This window comes from Ictalurus punctatus, chromosome 11 (assembly GCF_001660625.3).
Source record: "Ictalurus punctatus breed USDA103 chromosome 11, Coco_2.0, whole genome shotgun sequence".
Taxonomy (NCBI): Eukaryota; Metazoa; Chordata; class Actinopteri; order Siluriformes; family Ictaluridae; genus Ictalurus; species Ictalurus punctatus.
Window position 1 is genome coordinate 19,620,691 of NC_030426.2, and position 15,738 is coordinate 19,636,428.

At 36.9% G+C, this 15,738-nt stretch overlaps 2 protein-coding genes across 5 annotated transcripts in view; one reads left to right on the forward strand and one right to left on the reverse strand.

Annotated features, from left to right (window-relative positions):
- Positions 1-14,101, forward strand: itgb3bp (integrin subunit beta 3 binding protein). 4 transcript variants are annotated; one of them, XM_047158455.2, is made up of 9 exons: positions 1-353; positions 591-630; positions 2,730-2,814; positions 4,208-4,277; positions 5,623-5,701; positions 5,806-5,893; positions 6,459-6,515; positions 10,388-10,436; positions 12,419-14,101. In XM_047158455.2, the coding sequence occupies exons 1-9, from the start codon at positions 349-351 to the stop codon at positions 12,423-12,425; spliced, it is 480 nt and encodes a 159-aa protein (XP_047014411.1). In that variant the 5' UTR covers positions 1-348; the 3' UTR covers positions 12,426-14,101. The 4 variants fall into 4 exon arrangements, with proteins under 4 accessions (XP_047014411.1, XP_047014413.1, XP_047014410.1 ...); XM_047158454.2 differs by having other exon boundaries at positions 23-353; positions 4,205-4,277; XM_047158457.2 differs by lacking the exon at positions 6,459-6,515 and having other exon boundaries at positions 13-353; positions 4,205-4,277.
- alg6 (ALG6 alpha-1,3-glucosyltransferase) overlaps positions 12,548-15,738 on the reverse strand; it is a 22,866-nt gene continuing 19,675 nt past the window's right edge. Inside the window, exon 14 of the mRNA XM_053683650.1 lies at positions 12,548-14,604. Coding sequence (XP_053539625.1) covers positions 14,407-14,604 — 198 coding nt within the window. The 3' untranslated portion in view covers positions 12,548-14,406. The remainder of the gene's footprint in view (positions 14,605-15,738) is intronic.

The following is a 15,738-nucleotide window of genomic DNA, read 5'->3' on the forward strand; positions in this document are numbered from 1 at the left end:
TCTGCATCCACTGTCAGTCACTGGTGCGCAGTTAAACTTTATCCGGGTAAAAACAACTCCACACAACGTTCCTCAAACATTGTGTAACTATTTCTATGTTAACATAAAATATACAGGTATAATAGTCAATTGTTTTATGAAGTTACAGTACAATATATCACGTATGTACACCGCATACACACAGTATCTGAAAGTTATATTTATTGTTTTATTTATTTAGTCGTTTCCCGGGGATGTATATCACCGCCGCACGGCGCCGAAATACAAATTTTAAACTGTTGTTTATCTACGCTGACGCCCGAACACATTATAATTTAATGTATAGTGAACGAAAGACGCCATAAAACAATGCCGTAAGTTATATCTGTTGGCCTTTCCTCCCCGTAAGCTTTAGTTAGCATGCCGCTAGCAGGCTAGTAAGGTTCAGCTCGTTAACTGTTTCATGAATGATTTCTTTAGTTTTTCTTTTCTAGTTGTTAGCTCGCCGTGTTTTATGTGCTGGCTGCCTCATTTGATCTGTATCTTGTGATCAGTATTTATGTAGAGTTTGGTGAAAATACCAGAATTCGTAACTATATTTTCTTTCACAGTGTCAAAAGAAGCCTTCAGATAAAAGCCAATGAGAAGAATGTGAGCTCACAGCTTGATTGGTTTTTACTAACACCACTGTTTATTGTTTTAAATGTGATTTTTTTTTTAGTGTGGTATCACCTGCTATACACTCAGTTGCCAGTTCATTAAATACACAAAATATATAGGTATATATTATACATATGTAATATATCATAATATATATTTAAAGTTATATTATTACTGATTGTAATACATCTGTTGCTGTGAAGAGTTTGTCAGTCCCTTGTATCCCTTCTTTCTAATCAGATATGATTTGGGTAGTGAACATTTTCTGCATGTGTTCACCACTTTATTACACACGCCAACCCTGTTGAGCCACCTTTGTAAGTGTACAGTTGGAGACTATAGCTCAGTATTTACAGTATATGTAACATTTCCAGTCAGGCAGGTTTTGTTGTCATTCCTTCATGTTAGTTGTGTACAATGGAACAAAATGTTGTTTCTTCAGGACGCTGGTGTGACGGACAATACTGTGAACTTTACAAATGAAATGTGGTCAGGGGAAAAAAAAAATCTTGAATGATTGTGATCGGAGGTCTTTAAAGGGTCATGAAACCTTCAATCTTTCAGCTCAAGTCTACCTCGCAATTTTTGAAAAATGCAGTTTAAATGTGCGTGGATGGCTGTGTGAAGAAGGGCGGGGGAGTGGGCGTGGCAGGGAAAGGCAGGAGAGGAAGAGGAGGGAGAGCCTTCATAACACACCATAATATGGATTGTGACATCTACTACATCTGTAGGAAAGGACCACGTGCTGTCATTAATAATTAAGAGACACCGACATGTCATCGATGTACTACAGTACACTGCCACGTCACTGCCTGTGACTTGTGACACGACGAGATTTTAAACCCGGAAGACGAAAATAGCGTAAAAATACCCCAACTCAAAATTAACCATTTTTATTCTACAATTAAAATGTACGGATGCTAAGATTGTCTTTTATGATGTGTGATACGAAGACCTCTGTTAAAATCTCAGAAAAAGTAGTTTTCATGACACTTTAAAACGCTTGGTGAAGTCGCATTGTAAAAAAAATAAAAATAAATAAATAAATAAAAAGGTCAGAAGCACTCATGGCTATGTTTAATAGTGACAGGAAGAGCATTTCCACACACAATGTGAGGAGAACATACAGGATTGGGACTTAACAGCTGTGCGGCCACAAGAAAGCCACTTGGTAGTGTGGCTAATCGGGGAAAAAAAATGACTTAAATTTGCTAGAGAGGGTAAAGATTGGACAAGGTCATGTGGTCTGATGAGTCCAGATTTACCCTATACCAAAGTGATGGGTACGTCAGGGTAAGAAGGGAAGCACAGGAAGCGATGCACCAGTTATTCATAGTGCCTACTGTACAAGCCTCTGGAGGTAGTGTTATGATCTGGGGTTGCTTCAGTCGGTCAGGTCTAGGCTCAGCAACATTATGCAGAAATAAAATGAAGTCAGCTGAATACTTGAATGTACTAAATGACCAGGTTATCCCATCAATAGATATTTTTTCTTCCCTGACAGCACAGGTATATTCCAGGATGACAATGCCAAGGGCTCAAATTGTGAAAGCATGATTCCGGGCGCATGAGGAATCATTTTCACACATGAATTGGCCACCACAGAGTCCTTACCTTAATCTGATTGAAAGTCTTTGGGATGTGCTGGAGAAGACTTTACGGAGTGATTCAACTCACCCGTCCTCTATACAAGATCTCGGCCAAAAATGAATGCTACTCTGGGCGTAAATAAACGTTTTGACGTTGCATACGGTTGTTGAAACAATGTCATGACAAATTTGCGCCATAATCAAAGCTAATGGTGGTGCGACGAAATATTAGCGTGTGCGACTTTTTTCTTTTTTTTAGGCCAGCAGGATACAATAATTAGACAGGACAACAGAACAATATTGTATGGATTATAAGGCATGACCATAATCATCCCAGTCGAATAGTCCACATACTGAACATTAACTGGTCACTGGTGGTCCCTTTCTGCTGATGGTTGCGGTAGAGGTGTGCAAATTGTACACAGCAACAAAAGAACTACAGTCAGTAATTATACACGCTAGGTTTACCTGATGAAATTGCATCTGCATTGTTTACTTTAGACTCCAGTCAAGAGGCACACCAAAGAAAGGAACTATTCCCCTTTGACTGGAACGATGCCCATGACCCCAACAGCCAAAACCCAAGGTATTGGAGTCCACAACTGCTGTTTATACATACTGTATGTTGATAACTAATAATGATGACTGTCATGATATAAAGGAGTGTCATCAAATGAAGAACTGAATTATACTGTACATTATACAAGAGAATTATTTTTTTTAAATAACCACAGCTGTAAAATATTTTCTGTTTTATGCCCTTCCTTATTGTGCTAAAAGTAAAACTCCACAAATTTCCTAAAACACTTCTTAAGTCCTTTTAAAACAACGAGACTGTCATTAAGTAAGAAATAAAACACTTGGGGTGTGCTGTTATAGGAAAAAAAAACACTGATGGAGTGGTGTCATGCAGCCTGACAATAAGTGGAGTTACTTTTATCACCCCGAAGTTGACTATTTTCCAATAACTGCATGTCCCGATGTGTTTTATTCATCTTATACCACAGCAATTTCCCCAACACTAACAGTAAATAAATATTATAGAAAAGCAAGTCGATCTTTGTATCAGTTAATGCTGTGGAACACCCACTGAAAAAGCAAGTTAGTTCCTGTTGTTACTTATGTTATGGCTGATATAGACAGTCATTCCCTCATCAGCCTCACTTTTTTCTTGAAATCTTGAAATTAGGAAGACAAGAAACCGTAGTCATGCAGCTTTACCTCTGACTGTTACAAAGCACTAACACTAGACTTCTTCCATAAACACTAAATAAACGTTTCCTTTCAGAAAACTCAGCACGCGATTTTAATCTCTTTATGTGGAGCATTCACCGTACTATAGAAATATTAACTTATTAGAACTTATTAGGTGATGATTCATTTTCTATAACAGCAGACTCAACTTGTCAGAGCTGCTGTTATAGAAAATGAATCATCACCTAGGGCTGGGCAATCTATCAATATAATATCAATATTGTGATAAATTGTATGATATATTTATTCTAAATTCTATACTATATAATATATCATATCATATTAAATGGTACATTTGTGAGATATCGTTGGTATGGTGATATTTCTTTTCCATGTTTTGTGTTTGTAGGCATAAAAGAAAAGTATTGTCAAATTCAGTGTAGCGGATTTTGTTTATTTTACTCCTGTTTTGCGGACAGTTTGTTAGCTAAATTATACATCATGATACGCATCATGTATCGTAGAAATGTCCTGAAGTATCGTGATACCGTCATATCGCCCAGCCCTATCACGCCTTCTGACTATATGAATTAATTGTTCAACAGCGCTGTGTTATAAGGCATGTTTATTCAGGTATTTATGCAGGTATCATAAAATGTCTCATTAGCTTTAGCATTGTAGTGCTGGGGAATCCTGATATTAGACCGTGCTTCTTCCTTACCGTCACTTATATCACTGTTCACTGCAATGTGATAGATTACTGACATTTAGTGCTTCATTAGCAGGTAATTACAAAACCAGTGGGACCACTGTCAATACCCTGGAAGCACAAGAGCCACAGACAGAAGCCGAGAGGTCAGTGTGTATACTGTATGTAAGGCAGTGCTTTAAACAAATAAACAACAACAAAAAAAAAACCCACACTCTTATGTTTATGGTTTAAATATGTTGTCATGTGGGGTTAAATAAGCATTTTTGTTACAAAGTGACTCTAGAACGGATAAAATATGACTATCTGAGTATGATCTAAATTAAACTGTAAGTATATTAACAATAATGAGTAGATCTTTATATAGTGGATTTTCAGTACTTCATTGCATCATAAGAAATATAGCATGTGTGATGGTTTTTGTGCCATGCCCTAATGTACTGTTACCATCTCATTAGTTACATACAGGTGACAAATCAAATGAAAAAGCAACGTAAGGCTACTTAGTGAGGTCTGGGCCACCGCAAGACACACGAACACCTTGACACAGAGCACAGATTCTCCAAGTCTCTGGATCTGTAATGGAGGGATGGAGGAGAGTGTTGTCTAATAAAATCTCCAATATCTCCCATAGGTGTTCTAGTGGGTTGAGATATGGGGACTGTGAAGGCCCTTGCATATGATTTACAGTATTTTCAGACTCAAACCATTCATTGAGCCCCCGTGGCCTGTAGGGGGGGTCTTCCAGGAAGAGACCACTCCCATTGGGATATAAATTGTTTAGTGAGGCTAAACCATACCAGCAATATGGCCCCAAAGCAGGGATTTTCTTTTCATTTGTCACCTGCCTGTAAATATGTTAATTGTAGCTTCAGTTGTGTTTTCTGTGGAATTAGCATTTCTCTATTTAAACTGTGTGCACCAGTCCTGTTTTAATTTTTATGTAGTTTCTACTAGTGGCATTGTCAGACCATTAAAACAAAAGGATATCTCTCATCATTAAAGGATATTTCCTTCGTCCCGCTCAGCATGATGGTCATTATGACTGATCAGAATTTAATGACAGGACATGGAGGGAGCTTCATCACCAGCTAAAATCCCTCTGTGATTTACACAGCACTAAAAATAGTTGGTTAAGGAGTGTTTAAGAAAGACCTATTTCCCCTTCAACGCATACTAACACAGAGCCCCCTCTCAATCCATCAAGACAAGCATTAGTTTTGAATTTTATAGTGAAGTCATTTAAGAGGAAGCTAGTTAAATATATATAAAAACATCAATAACGAGAATGAGCTTATCATTAATTTAGGAATGTGTTCATTTGGAAAGAGCTATTCTAGTGCCAAATTGTGACCATGACTGGATTTAGACTACAGGAAAAGGTATCATAGTATTATATGGAACACTTTTAATATGACTTTTTTGTTGGCTGATGTTAACAGAACGTCTGGGGTGACAAAGAATTTATACATTTACAAATCTTTTGGTCAGAATGGATTTTCTCAGGTCTAAATTGGAAGGATCTATAGAGGCCGTAATGAAGACCAGGCAAGAGCTTGAGTTGTTATTGGTATGTATGTTACATTTAGACAACCCTCTGCACCTCCAGAGTAAAAGTACCCTTTCTTTGTAATAATATGTCATTTGTAAAGTTTATGTCTTTGCATATTGAAGCCTGTAGAGGGCAACAGTGAGCTGAGGAGTTTGTTGCTGATGGGTCATGCTGACTTGTGCACTGAACTGAAGAGACACAAAGAGCTGGGTGAGTCCTCATTACATTGTTTTAGGGCTGGGTGATATATCGATGTAATATTGATATCGTGATAAATGATTACGCAATACACATTTCTGAGATATCGTTGGTATGGTGATGCATTTTTAAAAAATGTTTTTAACAATTACAAATTAAATGGCACTGAATGGATGCCTTTCATTAGACGTAATTTAAAAAAACAAACATCATCGTCTTTGTATTTGTTCGCTTTAAAGAAAATCATCAAAATCTGTTTAATGGCTTTTGCTTAATTTACTACTGTTTTGCGGACATTTTGTTAGCTAAATTATATATAGCGATACGCATCTTGTATCGCAGAGATGTCCTCAAGTATCATGATATGATATTTTTGTCATATCGCCCAGCCCTGCATTGTGTCCAGATTTTTTTTAGAAACATCTCTACAATTATCTGTCCTATCCTTACTATCTTTACTATTTCATGTGAAGGTTCAGAAATGGCTTCAACAGGCTTATTTAGAGCTTTGTTCTGAGTCCATCATGCTCTAAGCCCTTTTTTTTTTTTTAATTTTTTTTTTTTTTTTTTTTTACAGCTTCTAAAGTGAACTGTCATGTTAATGCAATGCAAATTCACAAGAAGTGGCTCCAAGGTAAGTGGCCTGAAACGGAGTTCATCTAAATGACTATTTAAAACGGAATAATATTTATTTTCTGCATGGACAGATCCTTAACGTTGCTTAACCCTCCTATTATGTTATGGGTCAGTTTGACCCATTTTCTCATTTGAGATGTTTTTCTCTTTGAAATTTTTTGATTTTCCTCATTTAGGATCATGAACTTTGTCTCGGACAAGCCATAATAACGGTTTACTGTTTTAAGGTGTTCTTCGTTGTTTTTGTGTGTATTTAAACTGTGGAAATCATTTGGACCCATAACATAATGGATGTAATCCCCCCCCCCCCCCCAACATAATAGGAGGGTTAAAGATGCAGCACTTATATAATTATAGCGACATTAAGTGATCTCTAATTCATTCCGCTTGTTTGTTTAGTTTTCTGTATGAATTCAACTGACTGCAGTATTATGGCTGTGACCTTTGTGCACTGTGTAAATGCGTGAGTGAAAGAAAACATTTGGAGTTCCACTTATTTATAACCCATGATTGATTTCAAGCTCTAAAGCCTCCGAGCCTCATTCACATCTTGAGGTTTGAGAACGGTTTGGCATTTAATATGATGCTGAAGAGCCATAAATGTTCACTACAGTCACAGACAGAATAAAAGACTCCCTCTTCTTGAGAAAAAACATTTAGTTTTCGTAACACAAACAACCACGCACTTCTCTGCATGAGATAGAATTCATTTGATTATTGCAGCCTTCAGCAAAGCTGCGCTTGTGATTCAGTCACATAATGATGACTTGTAGCGAGTGAATGGGAGAATTGTAGTGAAGTTTAAAAGCAGTTTTAAGATAAGGTTGCCCAAACTTGCTTAAATTAGTCACACTGAAGGACCTCAGTGCAAGGACTTGGCATTGCAGGAATGTCACATTTTTGATCACATGATGGAGCATGAAATGTATTAGTGCACAGAGCCCCTCTTACAACAACAAAATAGAACGTTTTCACAGCATGAAGTGGACGTGTTAACCCATAAAATGACTATGGATGTGTTAGTGAATGAAATCAAGACAGATAATCCTGTTGCCGTCATATATTTAACATGGAGTTAAATATTTTGCATTGGTGTGTGTTTAAGACTAGTTGTAACTCACTAGTTGTAGTTATATTGCCTACACATTCAATCATATGTGCTTGTTTTGTGACATTACATAAATTTATTAATATTATTATTATTATTATTTAAAAGTACTGTTTAAGTATAATAAATTCTCACCATTTTACAGGGTGAGAATGGTTAGGCCAGTTTTTTTTGTTTTAATTTTTGCGTTTCTTCTTACCTCTTTATATTAAATGTACCAATATATGTAAACAGAGGCAAGAAAATCAAATCAAAACGAATATCTCTCAATATGTATCTCTCACATGGCCATCATTAGTGTTTTATAATTGCAGCATGAATACGTAAATGACATATCTTAAACTTATAGATGTAGTCAAGATGAGTGAGTTAAAAGCAGAATTTAAATGTCCAGTAGACATTTGTCCACATTAGTCATGGTCAGTCATTGTGCTCTTTTCATTGTGGTATTAGCCGGTTTACACTACCGGACAAAAGTTTAGACACACTCATTCTTTATTTTTTCCATATTTTGGAATAATAATAAATTAATCATAACTCTGGAGTAACACAAATGGATCTATATGAATTATGAAGTGATAAAAAAAATCCAAAATAATATAAGATTTTAGCATCTTCAAAGTAGACGCCCTTTTTGCCTAGAATTTCCAGAAATGTATTATTGGCATTTTCTCAGTTGATTTCTTGAGGAATTTCCCTGAGATGCTCTTTAAACAGTGTTAAAGGAGTTCCCACCGATGCTGGACTCTTATTGGCTGCTTTTCAGAATATTTCGCTCGAGTCGTCCGTTTAAAAAAAATATTTTTTGTAAATAAAATGTTAGTTTTCTAATGAAAGAAATTAATATGTCGGCACGGTTATATTTTTGTCTACAACACCGATTTCAAACATTTAATCATACACCTTCAGATCAAAAGGTTTTTAAGACCATGTGAAACATTTCATTCAAGTGTCTCCAAACTGTTGACCGGTAGTGTATCTGCTCACTTAAATTGAATATGTTTAAACCAAACCTCAATAAACCAAACCTCACTGTGCATATGGTGGGAATACACCATGCTAGTCCATCGCAGGGCCCCATGCACATTCACACCCTCATTTACACCTAGAGGAACTTTAGAGCAGCCATGCCATGTGTGGTATGTTTTAAGAAGTGAGAAGAAACTGGAGAACGTGAGGGTGATTTATTTCAGTTAATGGAGTATTAACGGGGTAAGGTTTTGAAGTGACTTGAGATCAATTTCTCCTTAATGTAATTAGCATTGACAATTCTTGCATGCATCGGAAATGATAGAGCTTGTTATAAACCCCACACATGTGCACATACAGTCACCCAAACTGACATGAAGGAAATGAAACCAGTCTGATTAATGGCCAAACCGAGTGCCAGGCAGTGTGATAGTGCCAAGACAGCTGAGAAAATTCACATGGATATTTCAACTTTCACAGACAAATTTTCGAATGCATGCCCTTAAAAGTGGGCGTATCGTCTCCTAAATCTTCCCATTGGCTTCCGTGATGACGGTACATCCCTCAAACTTGGGAAAGTTTGGAACCTTTTTGGTACAAAGTCACTTCACTGAACAGTTCAACTATACATTTCTTGACATTTTCAGACATTACAAAGTTGCCACCAGTCCCACAAAGCATGTGCTGATGAGCACAAAATGGAAAAAAGAGAGCACAATAATTCTGAAGCAAGTTTGCTGCTCACAGCGCAGGTATTGATTATTTGGGTGTTGCGAGAGATTTGGAAAATTCAATTAAATGAGTTGAGCAAAGGATTCATAAATCGGCCTTTGCCTCCGCCCAAAGCACGCCCTTCCAGACACGTTATGTGCTAAATCAATGTTGCGCTTCACAATATATTTTCTTTGGAGCATGAAAATAAATAACATTTAAACAGTTCTGCTTACCGCCGAAACAAGTTTTATCTTCACCGAAGCCCTCTGTCATTGGGAAGCGGCCGCCTGCTCTCCTCACGAGGGGTAGTAACATATTTTTATGGCAAATGTTCCATAAGAAAATCCTATATAATGTGAATTTTGTGGAGGAAAAATGAGGAGGAAGGGGACGGATCAGCAGTATAAAAATTGATCAGGCCGTAGATGGGGTCGAGTCAGGGGAGATTTGTAAGACAGCCTTAATAGACTGTATTAAAGAAAGATTCCTTAAAAATGTAATAAAACAAATAGGTTTTCAGCAGTTGGCTGGGAAAGGGTCACAGACTCTACTTTCATCACATCAATCAGTGGCTGTTGATGGATAAATGGAGACTGCTTGCGGTGAATTTTATGCTTTTTTAATGCTTTTTCTTTGGAAAACACAGACCCAATTAAAGCTATGCTGTATATTAGAGAACCTTTGGGAGGGGTGGGGGGTACGGGGTTTACAGGTGACGAGCTGTTTTTCAGTATTTTAAAGCTTTGATGCTTCATAAGCATTTATGAGCACATTCATCTGATGGATTTAATATGTTAGTATCATTTGAGTAGCTTTCGATGAGGCATTTTACTTGTGTTGCTTGAAAATAGATTGTGGATGTTTGCAACAGCTAATGTTAGTGCTACGAGATCTTTTTTTTTCTGCTGTTGTATATTTTTACTTTTTTTTTGCACACCAAGGCTTTTCAAATCCTGTCTATATATATATATATATATATATATATATATATATATATATATATATATATATATATATATATATATATATATATATATATATATATCAAAGATGGTAAATGTGATGTTTGTAATCCACAGGTGCAACACAGACTGGCAGCTCTTATGAGTTTTTGAAGAACATCTTAAGGCAAGTCTTTTTTCTCATTAATATAAACTTGTAAATGGAATAGCTCTGCGTGTCTTCTGAGAGCTTATTGTCAGTGTGTTTGATGTGCACTGAACAGCCTGTCAGCCTGGAGGCAGAGACACATCTGGGCTGCTGTCTGTCAATCCAAATGTGTATGTGTCAGAAGCAGACTGAGCAGCATACACGTTCTCATTTATACACATCCTGCGCTCCACAAGGGTTCTCGTTCTTATATTTTACCTGCTTGCTGACTAAATGTTGATTCTACAGTGTACACTGCGCAGTGCTGCTGCAAAAATATGTTTTTACCTCTGGCCTGTGCTGTCCGATTAGAGCTGGTACATAATATACACACATTCAGCAACAGGATTCTGGCCCTTACCTTGTGAAAAACATTTTTTATGTTCAGTTTCATAGATCATTTTAAAAGCCAAAACTCCATCATGAAGAGTGCATTAGAAAGGTGTCAATGCAAATAAATAAATATATATATAATATATACCGTGGGGGAAATAAGTATTGACAACATTTTTTTTCAGTAAATATATTTCCAATAAGGCTATTCACATGAAATTTTCACCAGACATCAGTATTAACTCAAGGAATCCACACATATAAAGAAATCCAAACGTTAAAGTCCATAAATAAAGTTATGTGTAATAAAGTGGAATGACACAGGAAAACGTATTGAACACGCTAACTGAAATTTACTTAATACTTAGTGGAGAAGCCTTTGTTTGTAATGACCGCTTCAAGACACTTCCTATATGAAGAAATTAATCGGCCGCAATATTCAGGTGTGATTTTGGCCCATTCTTCTAAACATATTGTCTTGAATCTAATTGAACAAGATTTAAAGTCAGTTGATTGACTGAGGCATTCTAACACCTTGATTTCTTTTTCCTCTGAAACCAATGGAGTGTTTCCTTTACTGTATGCTTGTTGACGTGTTCAATACTTATTTCCCCCACTGTGTATATATATGAAATGGACAACATTAAAAATGGAAAGGGTAGGTCCTTACTGAACATCACATGCTTGTTGCTGATTGGCTACCGCACACGTCAGTCTGAGAGAGTGCGGAAATCAGAGATCTGGGAGATGTTTACACTAGACGTTGACCGGTTGATTGGTTTTCCGATTAATCGGCACCAATAACCAATTTCTGGAAATATCAGTTATCGCCAAAAATATACACCAATAGTTTTTCCCGGTTGCATCCGTTGCAGGAGCAGCTGAGAAGGGTCCGCTGTCAAATTGCTGACAAATTTTGTTGTGTTATTTGAAGTGTTTTTGGATTAATTTTGGATGCCTAGGTTTTTATTTGTTATTTGGAGTGTTACTTTTTGGTTCAGTTTGGATGTATACGTTTTATTTACTTTAATATTTATTAATACTTAATATATATTAATATTTATTTAGTTTACATTTACATGGTACAGTCAGTACAGTTTATTTTTGTCATAAAGTTCAGCAATATTTTACTTTGAGTGTTTAAAAACTATCGGTTGATTAATCGGTTATCGGCAGGTAGGTACCGCCCAACTTACTTATCGGTATCGGTAAAATCGTCTATCGGTCGACCTCTAGTTTACACTAAGACGGAATATGAACCTTAATCAATCTACTGATACTGATACTCATACGTAGTACATTCATATGAGGTTATTTTAAATGTCAACTTCACACGCCATTAATGAGTGTATAATAATACATAATGCGAACACCGCCTAATGAGTCTCTGTTACTGTGTCATCAAAATATCTGTACTTTTTCCATACATTATGATTTTGCAGATATGTGCCAGAATCTTAAGAAGCTAAAACGGACACCCTAAATCTCGTCTAAACTCAGAAAAAGGCATAACTGTGTGAAATTGTTAGTGAAAATCTGACGATTTGACATGATCACTTTATCATACAGATACACTATAGTGCAGTGAGGTGCAGTTTCCATGTTAATCTTGTCTCTTTATTTGGCAGTGGCTGAGAAGGCCAACCTGAACAACAGCTGCTGGCCACACAAACCATCCTATTTCTGCCCAAGGTGGATCATATAACTCTCACTTTATCACCCCCAGAGGCAGCATGAAGGACAAAAGCACAAGGTGGCCTGTTAACTTTTGTACTTGTGTTTTCCCATATACACGGCCTCCTTTTGTTGGAAGTAAAAAGTCTTGGGGTGTGGTTTTTGGCAATAATTTGACATGAATTGTGTCTGGACAAACCCCTCCAGCCACTTCAGCCTGACCATCCTTTCATGGAAAGAAAAAAGAAGACAAATCCTGAGTACTGGATTCTGAGTCTGTGCATTTATTCCATTACATTCATGCGCTGTTGAATGCTCATTTCTGATTGGTCAGAAGGTGTTGATTATTTTTCTTTAACAGTAGATCTGTCGATAGTTCCGGCTGTAAGAACGAGCTTATATTAATGCACTCATTCTAATACATTATCGTTGTTTCTATGGTAACAATTTTCACAGAGACTTGTATGGTGAATGCTTCACATAATTCAAGACTAATTATTAAACATTAAAAAAAAAAAAAGTGTGTTAATTAACCAAGAAAAATGAACAAGCTTTCTGCAAGGAGATGATTATTTATGGAACATTTATGGAAGGAGTCTCCAGTGTTCAACCACGGGAGCACGTTCTTTCCGTTTCCACTTTGTGCTTTTCAGGTTCTCAGGAACATAACGAAATGCATTTTTTTTGTGTCTTATTCAATACAACGGAGAGGGGGAAAAAAGGCTGGTGAGGGAACAACAGAGGCAGTTTATAATCTTAAGCGTGAACAGGAACAGGATCCACAACATTAAACCTAACTATAAATGGATAAAAATGACATTCATTAATAAATTAAATCATTAGGAAATTGCTGTTTTATAAGTGTAATACAACATGTTGGCATACTGCTATATTAAATAATCACTGTTGTAACAGGTTGCATTACACTGCCCCATTGTTGATTATTTTCCTATAGCAGCATGCCCCCAGGTGTATTTATTTTCCTTACTTATAACTAGATAGTGCAAGGTCTTACAACCATGGTCAAGCTCCTTAATGTTTTTGGTGCTTGTTTCCTGGTCCATCACTGAATTAACCAACCTGTCTTTTTCTCCTTTAACGCCAATTGTATCTCTATCTGTATTTGATTTCTCTGTTTTTCTGCACGTATTGAATCAGAAGCAGTCCATTCTCCTAGTCGCGTGTGTGTGTGGGGCTGCGGGGCTTGTGCAAGCTGTAACACTATAGCCCCTCTGTGACCTGATAACATTTACAGTTGTAATGGATTTTTTTAATACCAGTCATTAACTCGTGTGAAAGAAGGAGGTGGCGAAAGATTGTGTGCACCTTTGTTCCTCTGGTATTTCAGCTTTATGACATTGTGTTCCGATATGTCCCTTCCCATCATTTTTGTTTAATGGGGCATGCAGGCAATGCATTTTATTCAAGGTATATCTTTTTTTTTTTTGTGGGGACACATGCACGGTATTTTTTTGACGTTCACTTAAAGTGCTTGATCTTACTGTAATTTTATTCATCATTTCAAGGAGATTTTCTGGTTTGCTGATACAGAATAAGAGACCCCACAACAATTTTGTACAAAAGAATTTATTGATGTGTAGAAAAATTTGTTAATAAAGGAAGGTAACAAATGGTCATTGCGAGCTGGTCCTTTCAAGGATGTAAGTAAAATTTTTATGTATTTATTTATATATAAAATGAATACATATTAAATCACTTCTGCAATGGGACTTTATGTTTTTAGAATCATTCTTTTGTAATTTGGCTAAACTTTCCCTCCATTCCAAGTCACTATTTTAAACAGAGGGGCTTTTCTCAAGCTATTTATTAAGAGGAAATTCAATTTCCTAAATTAGGCCCAATCCATCCTAATGCAGTGAATTCTCCTTTTTCTTTGTCATCATTCTCCATAATTATCCCCATTCCAAATAGTCCCTCTGTTTCAGTTTGTCTTCTTTTGCCCCTTTTTGTTGGTCAGCTCAGTCAGTTGGACTAGATTGAAATACAGCAACAAGGCCAGGAAATGGACGAAGGAGAAAACGGATACTACAACTGGGTACAAATCCGGCAGTTTTGCTGGAGGATCCACTGCCACACTCGTAAAGCTCAGACCAGCCATGAACACCAACGAGGCTCCAAACTGTATAAAGAAGAAGAAAAAAAAGATGAGCCGCATATTTATATAATCAAAACAAGATATCACCAGATTTCAGGCAAATGAGACAGCACAACAAACCTACTCATTATACTGAAGCCCTCATTAACATGTCCATTAAAGATGGCTGTAGTGAGGGCTCAGTAAGCAGGGTCACGGCCTGTGTTAATGGTACATGTACTTATAAACGGACATTCACTCGCTCAAAAGAATGTTGTCGGGTCACTTGTCTGAAGTAGTCCTATGTTGACAAAGTACCCTAAACACAAACGTCTCAAACTTGACATGGATCACATACCATATATTATGAAATTCAGGGTTATAGCATTTGCATAGCTTAACAAAAGATACGAAGTATTGGTTTCTAATTATATAAGTCAGAAAAACTATATTAAGTGATCTGTCATCTATATGGATAAAATAAAATAAAAAATCTGTAGACTGTATAGGATCAATTTTTTAAATTACCAGTGGTGGTTGTTGTAGTACAACTGTAATTAGTGATGCTTGCAATGCAATGAAGGCATCACTATTATAAATGTGTGTACTACTTCTTCAAGTTTCCGGACACTTTTTTCGGCACGCAACTAGTCCTTCAGCTTTTGCCCTACCGTCAAGAAACCTACCTCAAAACATGCGGCCCCATTTGGACACGTACTATTACTCTTCTCAGCATTCCCATATGCACATTTTCATGTGGCCAAAAATGACATTTTTCAACCCATAGAGAACGAATGGGAAATAAAACGCACGTTACAGCTCGGACATCATGCTCCTACCCATATCCTCGTTTGTCTTGGGGACATACGGAGTTTTTGCCAGAAATGCCCGGAAAATGCTGTTATTCCTGCCCCATATACAAAAATGGGAAATTTTGGAACCCCTCCCCTCCCAACTCCCACAGCATCAGGAAACAGACATGAATTACATGTCCAAGTGTTCAGCTTGGTCCAGAGAATCAGAAGGTCCCATTTGGGAATTGATCCGACGTGGATATCTCGCAATACACACTAATGTAAAATGAGGGCACATGGAGACACACTTTAGATTTACTATCTCCATTGGAAATCTTAGGCACCTAACTAGTCCCACAACATTTGACTCACAGACACGGATCAT

Bases quoted from the DNA above. Each gene is read 5' to 3' on its own strand.
- itgb3bp (XM_047158454.2), top strand. The intron at 631-2,729 runs GTGAGCTCACAG...TGTTTACTTTAG, and splicing joins TAAAAGCCAATGAGAAGAAT to ACTCCAGTCAAGAGGCACAC. The intron at 4,278-5,622 runs GTCAGTGTGTAT...TCTTTTGGTCAG, and splicing joins CCACAGACAGAAGCCGAGAG to AATGGATTTTCTCAGGTCTA.